This window comes from Lynx rufus, unplaced genomic scaffold (genome assembly GCF_022079265.1).
Source record: "Lynx rufus isolate CCGP_SWC_20201006 ecotype Redwood Valley unplaced genomic scaffold, mLynRuf1.p SCAF_13, whole genome shotgun sequence".
Lineage (NCBI taxonomy): Eukaryota > Metazoa > Chordata > Mammalia > Carnivora > Felidae > Lynx > Lynx rufus.
In genome coordinates, this window is record NW_025814827.1 from 52528616 (window position 1) to 52547718 (window position 19103).

At 36.3% G+C, this 19103-nt stretch overlaps 1 protein-coding gene across 4 annotated transcripts in view; it reads right to left on the reverse strand.

Moving 5' to 3' along the window:
• HECTD1 (HECT domain E3 ubiquitin protein ligase 1) overlaps positions 1 to 19103 on the reverse strand; it is a 92740-nt gene that overhangs the window by 72761 nt on the left and 876 nt on the right. For 3 of the 4 annotated variants that reach the window (XM_047075568.1, XM_047075567.1, XM_047075565.1), the window contains exon 2: positions 18290 to 18450. In XM_047075568.1, coding sequence (XP_046931524.1) covers positions 18290 to 18429 — 140 coding nt within the window. In that variant the 5' untranslated portion in view covers positions 18430 to 18450. Of the gene's footprint in view, positions 1 to 18289; positions 18560 to 19103 lie in introns of all 4 variants that reach the window. The other variant, XM_047075566.1, reaches the window with a different exon arrangement.

Sequence of the window (19103 nt, forward strand, 5' to 3'; positions counted from 1 at the left end):
ATGCTTTACATTAAAAATGTTAATTATTCATCTTTCTTACCCAGTACAAAAACTGCCCACCAAAAAATTAACAGAAAACAAATGTTTAGTGTAACTTTTCTATATTTCATGTGGAAATGTAGTATTTGCCAATTTGGGGACTATATTCCCTGCTGTGTCCTCCAAAATATGACAAATCTTCTGAACAAGTAAGGGTAGGGGACAATTTAAAAAAAAAAAATTTCTAAAAATAGGTTCTCAGATTTTAACTGTGATCAATTTTATTACCAAGAGAAAAATAAAGATGGTCAGAACACATAAGAGCTTACTTTATGTCAGGTAGAGTGAAAACCTGCTTCATGAACTTTCTAAAATTATAGTACAAAACATGGGCTGTACAAATGGGCAGAAAAATAATTCTTTTTATGGCTCCTTACTTTTTCAACAATGAGAAAGTATTTAGGCATTTTCATATATAAAATCACTAATTTTTTAATTTAGAATCAAAGCAGAGGCACCTGGGAAGCTCAGTTCATTAAGCACCCGACTTTGGCTCAGGTCATGATCTTGCAGTTTATGAGTTTGAGCCCCACATCAGGCTCTGTGCTAACAGCTCAGAGCCTGGAGCCTGCTTCAGATTCTGTCTCCCTTTCTCTCTGTCCCTCCCCCTCTCATGCTTGCTCACTCTCTCTGAAAAATAAATAAACATTTAAAAAAAAAGTGTTTAGAATCAAAGCAAATTACAAAATCTCAACACAAATCAACTATAAATTGAGCAAAAAGGCAGGGAAAAACATGCCAATATTAATTAATGATCTCTAAAAAGCACAAACCAGTTGAAAGAACTATACTTATATTACTTAAAAGTTCATAATGAACTAAAAAAAATCACTAACAAGTATTTTTTTTTAAAACAAGTATTGTTTCTTAACATACTCTACTGGTTTTCCTGCTTTAAAACAACCATTGTAATATTAACATGTAATACCTTAAAACTGTGCCTTCGGTTGTTGGTTAGGGATTTTTTTTAATCTTTTTTTTTTTTTTTTTTTGAGTATAGTTGACCGAGAATTTCTTAATATCATTTTCAGAGAAACCCTATGTTGATAGATAATTCAACTTGGTCGTTGAACTCAACCTCAACTTTATGGTTATCACAGGCACCTAAAAAGGGCATATCCTAAACAAAACTCCTGCTTTGTTCCTCCACTCCCAAATCATCATCTTTGTGATTATTACAACCATTCAAAAGGCCAGAAACCTAAGAATCATCCTTAGTTTTTCCCCTATTTTCCTCACATTACACATCCAATCCATAAGTTAAATCACACCAATTTTCCCTCTAAAATATATCCTAAATCTGTCCACTTCTCTCAATCATCTTTTACAAGCCAACCTCAAACTCTTGTTTGGACTATTCAAATAGCTACTTAGACATCCACATAAGATATATGCCTAGCCTTGGGGTGTCTGGGTGGCTCAGCCAGTTAAGCATCCAACTCTTGATTTCTGCTCAGGTCATGATCTCATGGTTTGTGAGTTTAAGCCCTGCATCAGGCTCTGCACTAACAGTGCATTCTCTCTCTCCTTCTCTCTCTGCCCTTCCTGTGCTCATGTTCTCTCTTTCAAAATAAATAAACATTTAATAAGATAAAATAAAACTTTACTTCATAAAATTTGACTGGCCACAATAAAATTAATAAACTTTTAAAATTAAACACAGAATGGGGCACCTGGATGGCTCAGTTGGTTAAGTGTCAGACTTCGGCTCAGATCATGATCTCACGGTGGGTGAGATTGAGCCCCACATCAGGCTCTGTGCTGACAGCTCAGAGCCTGGAGCCTGCTTCAGATCCTGTGTCTCCCTCTCTCTCTGCCTCTCCCCTGCTCGCTGTCTCTCTCAAAAATAAATAAACAATGAGAAAGAATGAAATATGGCCTTTTGTAGCAATGTGGATGGAACTGGAGAGTGTTATGCTAAGTGAAATAAGTCATACAGAGAAAGACAGATACCATACATTTTCACTCTTATGTGGATCCTGAGAAACTTGACAGAAGACCATGGGGGAGCGGAAGGGGGAAAAAAGTTAGAGAGGGAGGCAGGCAAACCATAAGAGACTCTTAAAGACTGAGAATAAACTGAGGGTTGATGGGGGGTAGGAGGGAGGGGAAAGTGGGTGATGGGAATTGAGGAGGGCACCTGTTAGGATGAGCACTGGGTGTTGTATGCAAACCAATTTGACAATAAATTTCATATTAAAACAATTTTTTTAATTATATTAAACACAGAATTATTCAACCCCCCACCAAGAAAATAAAGAACCTAAAGCTGTACACACACACACATATACATATATACAAACACTTCAGGACACAAAGAGTTTCTGATGAGAATAACAAAAAATTACCAAGTAAATTCCAAAATGAATTCAATCACTCATATTTTTTTTAAAGTATATTTTTTTCATTTTTTAAAGTGTATTTATTTATTTTGAAAGAGAGAGAGGGGGGTGCCTGGGTAGCTCAGTCGGTTAAGCCTCCAACTTCAGCTCGGGTCATGATCTCACAGTCTGTGAGTTCAAGCCCTGCGTCAGGCTCTGTGCTGACAGCTTGAAGCCTGGAGCCTACTTCAGATTCTTTGTCTCCCTCTCTCTCTGCCCCTCCTATGCTCATGCTCTATCTCTCTCTGTCTCAAAAATAAATAAAAAAAACATTAAAAAAAAAAGTTAAGAAAGAGAGAGAGAGAGGCAGGGAGGGCAAGAGAGCGAGAGAGACAGAGAGCGACAGAGAGAGAGAGAGAATCCCAAGCAGGCTCTGCACTGTCAGCACAGAGTCCGATGGGGGGATCAAACCCATGAACTATGAGACCATGACCTGAGCCAAAATCAAGAGTCAGATGCTTAACTGAATGAGCCACTCAGGTGCTCCTCCAATCATTCATATTTTATTCCTGTATTTCTAATACAGACCTTATTTCTGTATGAACACATACTTGAGGTACATACAAAACCATGCTGGGCAAATATAAACATCATTTTAAATTTTTTTTTTTTTTCAACGTTTATTTATTTTTGGGACAGAGAGAGACAGAGCATGAACGGGGGAGGGGCAGAGAGAGAGGGAGACACAGAATCGGAAACAGGCTCCAGGCTCCGAGCCATCAGCCCAGAGCCCGACGCGGGGCTCGAACTCCCGGACCGCGAGATCGTGACCTGGCTGAAGTCGGACGCTTAACCGACTGCGCCACCCAGGCGCCCCTATAAACATCATTTTAAAATTTCCATTCCAATTTCTCTTAAAAGATAAAAATCAAAATTTAGAAACCTACTCATTCATTGCTCCAAGGAATGAAAATTTGTAACATTATCTTCAATTGGATTTTCCTACAATAAACTGTAAAGTTCAAAACAACCCAAAACCACAAGGTCCTCTATCAAATGCAGTACCATTTTGAAGGTGGTTCTAAGAAGATAATTATATACAAACACATTTGGTCAGATTTCTAAAAATAATTAAATATTTCAAACAAATGAGAAAATTTTGATTTCCTTTTATATATAATTGTGAATTCAAGACTTCAAAAAAGTTATCAGACAAAAATGTACAAAGATTTCAGTGATATGAACTATATATATCTAATAACAAGGGCATAATTAAGTATATGACATAATTGTATGACAGGTTATGAAGGTTTTATTAAGGTACTTACTGAAAACTTATGATACAAATATTGTTTAACAGAAATATAAAATAAATGAAAAAACTCATAGCCATTAGTGTTTGTGTAAAAATATCCTGAGAAAAAACTAGAGGAAAAAGTTAAAATGGCTTATTTCTGAATGGTGCAGCTATAGATAATTTCTCTGAAAATTAGAGAAATTCTAAGCTTCTTTAAACTCTTCTGAATTTCCCAAATTTCTCATTCTCTAAACTTCCTTTTCTGATTTTTTTTCAAATTTTTGAAACAAACGTATTTTGTAATTCCCAGAAAATAAATTTAAAGTTTGGGACAAGTCAACTTCACTAAGCTTATTACAGCCTATTTCTCCCAATGATTGCAACCAAAAACCTTGGACAAAACAAAAAAAGCAACTGAGACACCTGGGTGGTTCAGTCGGTGAAGTGTCTGACTCTTAATCTCAGCTCAGGTCATGATCTCACGGTATGTGAATTCAAACCTGATGTCAGGCTCTGCGCTGAAGGCACAGAGCTTGCTTGGGATTCTGTCTCTCCCTCTCTCTGCCCCTCCCCCACTTGTGTTCTCTATCTCACAAAATAAACTTACTGGGAAAAAAAAAGTATCTGAGGACTCTGAAAAGTACACAGCAGATAGACTGGATAGGAAGTCAAAACTTAAATAAAGACCCATGATGGAAGTGAGTTTCAGGGGCTTTTTCCTTTCCTCTTTTCTTTCCTGGTTTGACCCCTGGATGAGGCAAGTCCCCAAACTATGTAGCAGGAGCACAGAACAAAAACTCTGAACCAAGAAAGAGGGTCATTGTGAGCCAGAGAGTGTGAAGAAAAAGTACTGAGGCTTTTTCTCCCTGCCTGGCCCAAAGGCTAGCCTCAGAGTTAAGCCTCAAACTAAACCTTGAATGACACATCCACAGTGCAGTGGAGGTGGCCTGAGCCCTGCAGAGAACTGGGAACTAAGAAAAGGAGCCCCTGTGGTCAAAAGAGCATGAGAAGAATCCTATTATCTTCTTCTTTTTTTCTCAATACTTTCACCTGGGGGGCAGTCTAGTCTAGTCTCAGCACAAGGGGGAAGAAGAATGGAGGATAGGGGGTGGGAAGAAGTGTAGCTGTAACATCAAGAGAGTCCCAGTTTCAGAACACTAGTAAAAAAGGGCTCTGGGTAGCCAAAAGATACAGGGGAAATCTCAGAAGAAAGAGCAAAAAAGAGGATCCCCAACACAAATCCTAAGCTCACCTCCAAACTGCACAGTGGAGGAGAGGTGAAGAACAGCAGCAAAAACTTTGACAACTATGACATAATCCACCATCCAAGTCCCAGATTATACTAAGAATGACACATGTACAGAGTAGACCCAAACACCATAACAAAGGCTACGAAATCACGGACATTGGAACCACCACCTACAAAGAGCAAGACAGAACTTGCAGTCTAAATCTAACTGGGTTGACTACATACCAATATAAAACAACAAAATCAACATTATCTCCAGAGGATTTTTATAAAACCCAGAATCTCACAATATAATATCCGAAATACCTAAGATAAAATCCAAAATAACTTGAAACACAATCAGTACAATCTGATCTATCCAACTCAAGAAAAAAAGACAGCCAACAGATGCAAGCCTGAGTCAATCTGGATGTTAAAATTACCAAAGAGGATTATAAATCAGCTTTTATAGCTATACTCTACCAGGTAAATGTGAACATTCTTGAAATGACTGGAAACAGAAGTTTTCAGCAGAGAAACAGAAAATATAAAAAAGAATCAAATAAAAGTTTTAGAAATAAAAAGCACAATTTGTGAGGGGAAAAAACCTTACAGATGGAACAGAGAGTAAAAAGATTGGGAGAAAAAAAAGGAAAACTCTCAGGAACCTGAGGGAGCATTATCAAAAAATGTTAACATTTGTGCCACTATTGTCCTAGAAGGAAAGGAGAAAAAAATGGCTATAGAAAATAGATTTGAAGAAGCTTCCCAAATTTGGTCAAAGACATACAGATTCAAGAAGTTCAGTAAACCTCAAATAAGACAAATTCAAAGACAACCATGCACAGAAAAAATCATTATCCAATAGCAAAAAGCCAAAGGCATATATTTTTAAAAACCTTAAAAAGAGCAAGGGAAATACAACACAAAGAAACAAAGATTAGAATGAGCGCAGATTTCTCATCAGAAACCATTAAAGTGAGAAAATAGTGGAATGATATCTTTAAAATGCTGAAAAGAACTCTCAACCCAGAATTTTATATCCAGCAAGAGTATCTTCACAGCATGAAGGCAAAATAAAGATATTCTCAGATGAAGGAAGACTAAGAGAATTTCATCAGTAGCAGACCTCCCTAAAAGAAATACTAAAGAAAGTTCTTCAGAATGAAAGGAAAGAACACCAGAGAGATACACGGAACTTTACAGGAATGAAAAAAAGAAATAAATACATAGGTAAATATAATAGATTATTCTTCTCCCATTAACCTGACTGCTGAAAGTGAAAATTGTAACAGAGTATCTTGAGATTTTCAATGTATATCAATTTAAAACACATAAATATTAGGGGTGCCTGGGCGGCTCAGTTGGTTAAGCAGCCGACTTCAGTTCAGGTCATGATCTCAGAGTTCACGAGTTCAAGCCCCACACTGGCCCTGTGCTGACAGCTCAGAGGCTGGAGCCTGCTTCAGATTCTGTGTTCCCCTCTCTCTCTGCCCCTCCCCTGCAGGTGCCCACTCGCACACGCTCTCTCTCTCTCTCAAAAATAAATGTTTAAAAATATATATACATAAAGGGACAGAGACAAAACACAATAGCTAAGTTAAAATATAACACTACAAAATATTCTATACTTTGAAAGACAGGAAAGAAAAAAAAAACTGAACAAAAAACAAATATTCAAACATTATACATATATCCAAATACACTAAAAGTTATATCAAATGTAAATGGTCTAAATTCACCAATTTCAAACAAGAGACTGTCAGGTTGGATTTAAAGAAACACAAGCCAATAGCTCAATAGAGCACGTGACTCTTAATCTCAGGGTTGTGAGTTCAAGTGCCACAGTGGGCGTGGAGCCTACTTAAACACACACACACACACACACACACACACACACACACACACACACACACGCCAACCATATACTGTCTACAAGAAACCCACATATATACAACGACATAGATTGGTTAAAACTGAAAGGATGGGAAAACATAGACTAAACAAACACTATCAAAAGAAAGCTTCAGGGGTGCATAGCTGGCTCAGTCAGTGAAGCATGTGACTCTTGATCTTAGCGTTGTGAGTTTGAGCCCCATGTTGGGTGTAGAGGCTACCTAAAATAAAATCTTAAAAAAAAAAAAGCAAGCAAGCTTGAGTGGCTATAGTTATAGAAGACAAAATAAACTTTAGAACATGGAAAATTACCAGAGATAAAAAGAGTCTTTTCATAATGACAAAGGGTTGATTCACCAAGAAAACAATCCTTTTAAAGACACCTTAAGGCTTCAAAATACTTGAAAAACAGAAATAATGGAAGAGAAATACTTGGAGACTTCAACACATGTATTTCTGGAACCTATAAAACACATGGACAGGCAATCAACAATATAGACTGATCACCACTATCAATCAACCTGACCTAATATGACACTTAGAGAACATTCCACCCAACAAGGGCAGAATATACATTCTTCTCAAGTGCATGTGGACAAATCACCAAAAAACAGACACATGGGCCATAATACAAACCTTAACAGATTTAAAATAATTAAAATAATATATTCTCTGACCACAACAAGAACACAAAAATATCTGGAAACCCCCAAATATTTGTAACTTAAGCAACACTTTTAAATAACCTATGGGTAGGAGCGCCTGGGTGGCGCAGTCGGTTGACCGTCCGACTTCAGCCAGGTCACGATCTCGCGGTCCGGGAGTTCGAGCCCCGCATCAGGCTCTGGGCTGATGGCTCAGAGCTGGAGCCTGTTTCCGATTCTGTGTCTCCCTCTCTCTCTGCCCCTCCCCCGTTCATGCTCTGTCTCTCTCTGTCCCAAAAATAAATAAAAACGTTGAAAAAAAAAATTTAAATAACCTATGGGTAAAAAAGAAAGTTCTAAAGCAAGTTTTTAAATTTTGTGAGCCAAATGAAAAGAAACAAAATCAACTAAAGCGAAAAGAGAAATTTATTATTAAATGCTTATATTAGACAAGGTCTCAAATTGTAACCTAAGCTTTCACCTAAGAACCAGAAAAAAAGGACAAATTAAACTTCAAACCAATGCAGAAGGAACTAATACAGAACAGAAATCAATAAAACTTAAAACAAGAAAATATAGGGGCGCCTGGGTGGCGCAGTCGGTTAAGTGTCCGACTTCAGCCAGGTCACGATCTCGCGGTCCGTGAGTTCGAGCCCCGCGTCGGGCTCTGGGCTGATGGCTCAGAGCCTGGAGCCTGTTTCCGATTCTGTGTCTCCCTCTCTCTCTGCCCCTCACCCGTTCATGCTCTGTCGCTCTCTGTCCCAAAAATAAATAAACGTTGAAAAAAAAATTAAAAAAAAAAAAAAGCTTATAAAAAAAAAAAACAAAACAAGAAAATATAAAAAATGAACTAAACCAAAAGCTGATTCTTTGAAAAGATTAATAAAATTGGTAATCTTTAGTCGGATTGATCAAAAGATAAAAATTACCAGTCTCAAAATGAAAAAGAAAATTATCACTACATACTGTACAAACATCCAAAGGATAAAAAAGGAATACTACAAACAACTCTATGCCCATAAATTCCTTCAAAGACATACTACCGAAATTCACTCAAGAAGAATTAAGTAACCTTAACAGTCCTCTATTACAGAAAGAATTAGTTAAACATATCAATTTATTCCTACGGATTGTGTTGTTGGTGTTTATTTAAGAAATATTTGCCTAACCTAGGGTCACAAAGGTTATCTCCTATGTATTCTTCTAGAGATTTTATAGTTATACGTTTAACATTTAGATCTATGATTAATTTTAAGTTTATTTTTGTGTAAGGTGTGGGATATGAATCACAGTTTTCTTTTTTCCATGTGGATACAATTGTTCCAGCACCATAAAAAACAAACAGACAAAAAAAAACTACCCTCTTCCACTGAACTGCCTTTGCACCTTTGTTGAAATGAGGTGTCCCTGTACATGAGTCTATTGCTGAACTATTCCATCTCATCAATCCATTTAGCTTTACATCAATACCACACTGTTTTGATTACTGTAGCTATAGAACAGGGATTCAAATACAGTATCATTAGTCCTCTAACTTGTTTTGGTTAGCATAGGTCCTTTGCATTTCCATGTAATTTTGAAATCAGTTTCCCAATTTCTGCATCTTGTCAGATTTTTCTCTAAGAATTTCAGAAGAAATGAAAATTCATATTTACACAGAAATCTGTATGCTAATGTTTATAGCAACTTTGGTCATAATGACCAAAACTAGAAAAACCATTTACCTTCAAGAGGTAAATGGATAAACCACCTCTGGGATGCATCCATAAAATGGTACTACACAACAATGGGAAGGAAGGAACTATTACACACACAGCAACATGGATGATTCTCAAGTGCAATATACTACATTTACATTTGAATCTGAAGCCAGATTCAAAGGCTACACAATGTATATATGATTCTACTCATACAACACTATGTAGAAGACAAAACTATAGCAGCAGAGAACAAACCACTGATGGTCAAGCACTGGAGTTGGGGAAGGATTTAACTTCAAAGGTATGGCTCTAGGATACTGCTATGCATTTCAACTGTGGGTGGTGGTTACATGGCTCTGCATTTGTCAAAAGTGGAACTTTACTGTAATTTAAATATATTTAAGAAAAAAAAATAAAGATCATGCATATAATAATCACAGACCTCCCTGAATAGCACTAAAAGTATACACCTATGGTATAAAATCTTATTTTCAATTAAAGAGTTTTTCAAAATTTTACTTGCTAAATATTTGTCTCTTACTTTATGGGTAGAAATTACATTTATACAGTATATTAAACCTAGTACTATACTATAATACCAACCTATAGACTCAAAGGTCTATGTTTCTTAATTAGGAAACATTAGGATTACTCATCTATATGGAACTGTCAGACCAGTCAACCACACCAATGAGATTAAGAAACTTCAGATGAATCCAAATTTAAGCAATGGTTTCCAAAATGCTACCTGCAATCACATCAGAACCTTTCCCTGATGAAAAGCAGAGATAAATAACTTAAAATAAGAACAAGTTTCATGAGGTTCCAAAGAGAAATAATTTCCCTGGGCACTGTAATAGTTTTTATACTATATCATACTCTTTTTCTAGACTGCATCACTTGAATTTTGGCCAAGATTTCTTAAGATTTACAATATAAAATTTAACTTTAAAAAAAAAAGGAAGTTATGTATAGTGGCAATATTTTACTGACTACAGTCTGTAAATTCTCCATTTCTTTTATATAAAACTAAACAAAAGTTTAACTATAAAAGTCTAATAAATTTGGTTTTGTAAAGATAATAAATAGCATCTTTTGAGTCCTTTCATCTTTCATTTTATTTTATTAATTTTTTTATTTTAGAGAGAGAAAGAGTGTGAACAAGGGAAAGGGGCAGAGAGAGAGAATCTTAAGCAGGCTGCATGTTCAGCATTAAGCCCCATGCGGGGCTCGATAACCATGTCCCTGAAATCATGACCTGAGCTGAAATCAAGAGTCAGACATTCAACTGACCAAGTCACCCAGGTGCCCCTCATCTTTTATTTTATTTTTGTCCCTGTCCCAGCTTTGACTCTGTGTTGCTTAACTAAAAATAACTCATGGCACGGCAGTTGAAAATTATGGCCTTCCCTCTCAAAGAAAAAAGGAGTAAAATTCCAATATGTAGACTTGCTTTTCTCCAGTTAAAATACACACACAAATCTGACTGCAATTCATCCAACAACTATCTACTGAATGCCTTTTTATGCCAAGTGTTGTGCTAAGTGTTGGGGGGGTAGGATACAAAGATGAACAAGACAGTGCTAAGCTCTGAGGAACTCAAAGGTCTAAAATTTTCTATAAACTGGAAGAGTTGGCTTTTTTTTTTTTTACATTTTAAGGCGATAGACACTTGATAAACAAAGCTCACTGAAGATCATTATCTATGAGCCCCCTAGAGCCCAGGGATAAGAACCTTAGAGAATGGTTTTCATCTTCCAGCGCTTCTTTCTGCTGTCCACTGAAAAGAAGTATATAAACACCTGATTTCTGTAAACAGAAATTACTTAATTTTTCAGGATTATACATATTTGGTGAACATTCTCTAATCAAGAAAGCATCAGCTGTGGGCTGATCAAAAAAGTAATTTCACTTCCCTGTTACTCTACCATGAGGTAGATGAAAACAGGAGTTAATATGGAAAAGGCAGGTACATAAACACAGAGAGGTAGGGAAAATATATATTGATGCTGTCATTGTTTGTACTACAGAGAATACAATGCTCCTTCTCTTGCATGCTTACCAACTAATTTCATGACTCCGTAAGTACTTTTTTTAGGCATTTTAGGCCTAAGTGAAAAACAAGCACAACATGAATAATTTCTTCAGTTTCTCAGTACCTGGATATTAGCTATTGTATGCCAGGCAGTATGCTTAGCAACAGAAAAACAAAAGTAGTAGTTATATTATGTATCTAGTACTGTAGGAACACAGGAGATGTCTTTGAAATCAACATTTAAATTCTGTCCATTAGGTAAAGACCCAGAAGATTTTGTAAAAGTGAGTGATACAATCAAATCAGTATTTTAAGACCCTTTACACCTCAAAAAAGTTGGGGGAAAAGACCATGAATATTTTAAGACTATAACTCTGGGTACAGTCAGCTTGGAGACAGGGATATCTGTTATGAAGCTACTAGCACTATATGAGCATAATAATTTCCCCATACCAATCCGAGGTATTGTCACTCTTTTTAGTCTCCTACTCCAGGGAGAAAACAGATGTCATCAGACAGAAATTCCTTCAGCTTTTTACCATCATACCTAAAACATCTGCATTTAATCTCTCCATCTTCCCTGCTTTACAACAAGAACACACTACCTAAAATCTCTCTCTCCAACAGTGAGAGCTTTGCTACTAAACTAAGATATTCTGACCAACAGCTTCAGCATTATCTGGCAGCATACTAGGAATGCAGACTATCAGGTAGCACACCACACCAAATGAATCACAACTTGCAATTTAACAAGATCCCCAGATGATTCACATCATGCACACTGAAGTTTAAAAAGCACCAGTCTTAACAGAAGCTGATTTTCTCCCAGTTTCTCAGAATCCTAAACACTACAGATATTCCATTCTCTCTCCTACCTCTATAACCTTTAAAAGACAAAACCCTACACCCCCATTCCAATCTAATTTTTCAAAAACCTTTTCCACACTCCCCATCTCTATTTCTTCATATCCTACTTCTGGACCAATTCAAATCTGCCCCTTATCACCCTCCATTCAGCTCTCATTAAGATCAATGATCTTAGGGGGTGCCTGCGTGGCTCAGTCGGTTAAGCGTCCAACTGGATCTCAGCTCAGGTCATGATCTCTCAGTTCTTGAATTCAAGCCCCACGTTGGGCTCCGTGCTGGCACTGCGGGGCCCTCTTGGGATGCTGTCACTCCCTCTCTGCCCCTCCCCCACTCATGCCCATACTCTCTCAAAATAAATAAACTTAAAGAAAAAAAAAAGATCAATGCCCTTGAGAATGAGGCTAAAGGACACCTTTTGGTCTTCACCCTACTTGACCTCTCACCACAATTAAACACAATTGTCCTTTCTCTTTTTGAATCACTTTCCTCCTGTGTTGACATGTATACTAATGACGCAAAAGCAATGGTGGATGAAACTGCTGGTGCTTCAGCATGAATCAAGGCCAGGGGTACTAAACTGTACTACTACTAATTGGATTCTTCACTGCCAAGCTCTAGCATGGGGGGAGGGAGGAGCCAATTTCACTACAGAATAACCTTGATGAAGCAAAAATAATTATTTTACTGTAACTCAACCCTCGAATACCTATTTTTTTTTAATATCCTACATCAGAAAATGGAAGTAAGTGTAAAGCACTTCTGCATCCTGAAGAATGATGGTTGTGTCAAAGGAAAGCACTGTTATAGAGCTGAACTAGACACTTTTTTCATGCAACACCATGTTTACTTGAAAGAACTTCCGACAAACCATGATTATTCAGACTTGGATATCTGGCAAACATTTTCTTAAAACTTAACGAAGTAAATAAGCCTTCCACTTCAAGGAAAACAACTGACAGTATTTATCGCCAATGATAACATTAAAGCTCTCAAGCAAAAATGACAATTTTGGAAAACTTGTATCTACCACCATGAACTGGACAGCTTCCCAATATTGAAACTTTTCTGATATCAGTATTCACATTAAACAAATGTGAGTTTGTGATACTGTAGAATGACATATGTTAACACTTGGAATATCTGTACAGCTCAGTAAATCAGTGATCAGTGCACAATTGTACAAGCTTAAAAATGGGTACAGAGTATAAAAAGTTCACTGACATGATTCAGAATCCACATTGTAACTAACCCTTAAGAAACTATCACTTGTCCAGTTTTGTATGGTATCAAAGAAGAATACCCATAATTATGTTTAAAAAATCATTACAACAGTCCTCCCTTTGTCAACTACATCTATGGAGGATTTTTTTTTCATACATTTCAATCAAAATACAATGCAATAGACTGAATGCAGAGGCAGATATGAGAATCCAGCCAAATCCAAACTCATGTTCTTAGCCCCTCAAAACTCTTCCAGTGTTCTCTCTCAATGAATGGCACCAACATCCATTATAACCTGAATATTCCAGATACCTCCTTTCTCACTCTCTCATATACAATCATTCGACAAGTTCTATTTTACCTCCTGAATCTATCTCAAATCTATCCACTTCTTTTTACTTCTGTTACTACAAACCTCTCTCTCTGGATAATAATCTACCAAGTCTACAAGCATTTGTTCTTTCTGTCCTCTCCACCTATCTACTTTTGTTAGAGTAGTTAATGTTTTTGAAAGACAACATAATCACATCAGTCACTCTTACAGTACTCCACAGTCTTCTACAGTACTTTTATCTCTTAAGATAAAACCAAAAGCTTTTCTTGTCATATATACAAGACTCCATCCCATCTAGCCTCTACCTTCTACAAAGCACTCTGCAACCTTTCCTTGTCCCAGTGACAATAGTTTTCTCTAAATTACTCAATCACCTCATACTTAGCCACTTCAAATTCTTCACACATTGCCTCTTCTTTGAACACCTTTCTACCTTACCTCTTCATACTTTATCCCATAAACTTATTCATCCTTCATATCTCTAGGAAAAACCACTTCCTCAAAGAAGGCCACAGTGACCATTCCCACCCCTCCAGGTCATGTGTGTTCTACATACTGTCATAGCACCCTAACCTTTTCCTTCATCGCACTTATCACAATTTATAACCACAATTTTATTTCTATAATTACTTAATATCTGCCTTCCCTATTAGACTAGTAGGCACCATAAGAGCAGAGACTCTATCTGTTTTGGTCATCACCGTATCTCTAACATCTGACATAAAGTAGGAAGACAATTTATAAGGTTAAACCCTTGTCACTGTTGTAGGTATTTTTTATTTTTTCCTGTAAATACACAACAGAAGGTTTTTACCACTGTATTCAACCACTTGGAATCCAGACTCAAGAGTCTTCTTTGGGATCTCACCCAAAGAATACACTAGGAAAATCTTTAATAGTGGTTGCCTTTGAACTGATTAGTCAGAAACAGGAGAGCAAGAGACTTTGTACTCTGTATCCTTTTGTGCCCTCATAATTAACTAAGATGATTATTTTTAAAAAAAGAGCCTTCTGGTACCTAAAAGTAGTACCCCTAATATTCCATTTTCTAGATCTTCTGGGGAAATCTTAGATTCCACCCTGAAAAGACAACTTTTCAATTATACTGTCTGAAAGTATAGTAGGCAGGATCTACGAGAACCCAGGATGCACCTACTTATAATAGTATGTACAATAATCATCCATTTTAATGTGAATGCAAAATCATTTGTAATTCATTTAATTCTTATTAAATTTGTAACATATTAAATTTAACTCACTAACCACAAATGAAAGCAAAAACTAACCCCGAACTTGTATTTTACTCTCTAGGGCATAACCTTATAAGTTCAGGCATTACTAAGAAACATCACAGTTTCACAGAAAATGTATACTCATTAACTTCAAAAAGACAGTCAAAACTGTTACAAAAAATGGAGAGCCATGTAAAATCTAAATTAAAGAAAAAGACTTAACATCTGCCTTTTTTGACTAAACAGACATATAACTATTAACATCTGAACATATATTTACTCAATGTAACTAAGGACTCTTTGCTAGTATCTTATGAATTCAAGTTGGTATGGGAGATTTTCACCAATATTCAAAATATGCGTATCATCTTATTTTTCCCTACCTTATTTGTTGACTGTTGCAAAGAATTTAAAAAGGCTCTCCAAAATCAATCAGTTTTACAAAATAAAGTCCCAAAATGAAATTCAAAATTAGAAATTTAATATTAGTATGCAGCCCACTTTAACCAAAACACTTCTCACATACATTCTTTCATTTAATCCTCACAAAGAGCCTACAATAAAGAAGATAACTGCTATTTTATAGAGAAAGAAAGGCTCTCAGAAGCTAAATTACATGTAGCTGATCAAGAATCCAAGAATCTGAACTCAGATCTCTGATGCCACAGCCCATTCTTTCCACCTCACTATGGGGCCTCTCTGGTTTAAATTTTCCTTATGACAAGAAAAATCTGACTAAAGAACAAAGAGAGCAAACTAAGTTTTGTTTCTTTTTTTAATTGTCACAAATTTAATCAAACATCCATTTTTAGGTAGACAAATGACGGTTATGCCACATGAAACAGGGATAACCATTCCAATTTGAAATAGTCTTGTATCTTTACTAAGTAAATAAAAAATATAAGTCACATCGACTTTAATTTCATCTTTCTTAAAATTACATCGTATCAAATATAAAAGTCTAGAAGGGAAAATGGAAAAAATAACAATTATGTTACGATGGTAGAATTTTATATAGGGATGAGTTTTATATTTTAAAAATGTCCTTAAAAATTGTTCTTATATGGTAACACTTTTTTTAATGCCATTACAAATTACTATACATTAGTACCTAAGAGAAGATGCAAAACAACTGTTAATTTGACTAGCAAGTGTAACTTTTTTTTTTTTTTAATTTTTTTGAACGTGTATTTTTGAGAGAGACAGTGTGAGCAGGGGAACCGGGCAAAGAGAGGGAGACAAAGAATCCAAAGCAGGTTCTAGACTCTGAGCTGTCAGCACAGAGCGCGACGTGGGGCTCAAACTCATGAGCCCTGAGCCAAAGTTGGACATTTAACTGACTAAGCCACCCAGACACCCACAAGTATAACTTTTTAAAATACCAAAAGTGGGGCCCCTGGGCGGATCAGTCGGCTAAGTGTCCAACTCTTGATTTCAGCTCAGGTCATGATCTCATGGTTGTGGGATCCAGCCCTCTGTCAGGCTCCATGCTGAACATGGAGCCTGCTTGGGATTCTCTCTCCCACCCTCTCTCTCAAAATAAATAAACTTTAAAAAAATTTTTTTTTCTTTTAAATTTTTTTTTTCAACGTTTATTTATTTTTGGGACAGAGAGCGACAGAGCATGAACAGGGGAGGGGCAGAGAGAGAGGGAGACACAGAATCGGAAACAGGCTCCAGGCTCTGAGCCATCAGCCCAGAGCCCGACACGGGGCTCGAACTCACGGACCGCGAGATCGTGACCTGGCTGAAGTCGAACGCTTAACCAACTGCGCCACCCAGGCGCCCCCCAAATTTTTTTTTTTTAGGGTCACCAGGGTGGCTCAGTTGGTTAAGTGTCCAACTCTTAGTTTAGGCTCAGGTCATGATCTCACAGTTCATGAGTTCAAGCCCCACATCAGGCTCCACACTGTAAGTGCTTAGAATTCTCTCTCTCTTTCTCTCTCTCTCTGTCCCTCCCCAATTGTGCTGTCTCTGTCTCTCTCAAAATAAATAAAAAAGAAAAGAAAAAGAAAAATTAAAAACAAAAAAATTTTTTTTAATTTTTTTTTTTTCAACGTTTATTTATTTTTGGGACAGACAGAGACAGAGCATGAACGGGGGAGGGGCAGAGAGAGAGGGAGACACAGAATCGGAAACAGGCTCCAGGCTCTGAGCCATCAGCCCAGAGCCTGACGCGGGGCTCGAACTCACGGACCGCGAGATCGTGACCTGGCTGAAGTCGGACGCTTAACCGACTGCGCCACCCAGGCGCCCCAAAACAAAAAAATTTTTTAATAAAATACCAAAAGTAATTCTCAAGTTAATAAAGACCTTCTAATGAAATCTATGAATATTCAAAATTCTACTTCACTTTGCTATGAATCCTGCTAAAACAAGTGTCAACAGGAGGGCTAAATTATTATAAAGTTTGTTAATAACAAAAACTAGTTGACATAAATTGGCCATTAACAAACTGTGATTTTGAAACTTTGTTTATAAGGGTTTTTATCCTAAGATTTCTATCATTTTAATCAGATTTACAACCAAAAGTTATTTTCGTTTATTAATTCATCTTAATTATTCATTCAAAATTGAAAACAATTAAAAATACTTTGTCAATTTAGTAATAAGAGCCTTTATTGCCATCCAAAGAAATTAAAATAATTATACCAAGTTTTAAGTCAACATCTAAAACATTTTCTAATTTCTTCAAACTAGCATTAAAACAAATACAGAAAACAACTGAGTTTTCATTTACTAACTACTGGAATTCAAAATTGTAATTAATTAATATAAAATAAACAATAAAAACCAAATGTGTTCAGCATTCAGAAGAATGGTTAATCTAACTGGGCAAGTATCACACGAGGGAAAAAACAACATTTATAGCCAATCTAGTAATGAATTCTCTTTTACATTTCTGCACTAATTCTACATTAAAACCTCTGAATAAAACTGTTTAAACTCTCTAAAATTTCAAAATCTGTTTCTACCATTCCAAAAATATGCTATAAGAGTAACATCCAATTTAAACCCTCCAAACTGAAATTTACAAAGCAATCATTTGCTTTAACAAAAGTACAATGTCATATAATACTAATGAAGAAAGGGGAGATTGGAAACTAAGTTCATAATCTTTTCTATTTCCTTGTTTATTTCAAGGTAATTTCTTGGTACAGAAATAGGTACCTTTAAAGAAGTATTTGTATTTTCTCAGTTCATAACGTATTTTGAAAATGAATCAAGTTACAATTAGTTTTCCCTAATTCCTATTCATTCAACAAACATATTTGTGTCATGACAATGATCATTACAGGAATTTCTTCACTTACTAATTTTTATTTCTCAGAAATAAAATGTAAAACTGCAGAAACTTCTAAAAAGTTAACTTTAAAACTCACTAGAGAAAATTCTATGCAAAGTGAAGTCAGCAAATGGTTGAAAACAGATGTCACCAGAGCAACTCCAAAAGATGATGAAGGGATGTACTTACGTTTCAAAACAACGATCCACGTTGTCAGACATCAAAAGCAGCATGCATAGCTGTTCAAGGGCTATTAGCTGCATGTCCCTTTCATCTCCCTGTCCCATCTGTAGCCATTCCAACAATGTATCAGGATCCACATCTGCCATGGTTTTTTAAAAGCCTCTTTGCTTAAATTAAAAAAGTAAAAGGAAAATTCCTTTAAATATCCAGGACAGATCAGCTTGGGTTAAAATTTTTTTTCTTTTATATCAGCTAGAACCAAATGTTCCTGGTGTCCTAGGAATTAGAAAAGACTCATAAGTATGTTTGGAGAAAGTACTTTAAAGCAGTTTTTCCACTTTCCTTATTCCTCAGGTTTAATGTTTATATATCATACTAAATAAAAACCAGTTTTGCACAAGAGTATAAGGGTAGGTAGTTTCTACTTAACTGGAAACCAGAGCTGTCTTTGTCAAACACAGTCAAACAAGCTTCAGATCCCACTACTGCTATCACCCAACGTCTGTGCCAAAAGGCAAAGAACACCTTCCTAAAGGTTCTTTTTTTTTTTTTTCCAGCAAACTTCTTCCCCCCTCCTCCACCCAAAACTGATCTTCAGATAAGGGTTAGATTCAGTATTTTGAGGAGGCTCTAAACACTTTGATCCAATCCCCCTCTAAAATAAGTTTCTGCTTTAAGATTATCTCCCATTCCACAAATTCTGCTGACTTCCTAATTTACTTACTGCTTCTTAAGATGTCCACATACGAACAATAATTAGATACAAGATGTATCTATGAATAAACGCTTGGTTAAGAGTTCTGGCAGTCCTGGCAACTAT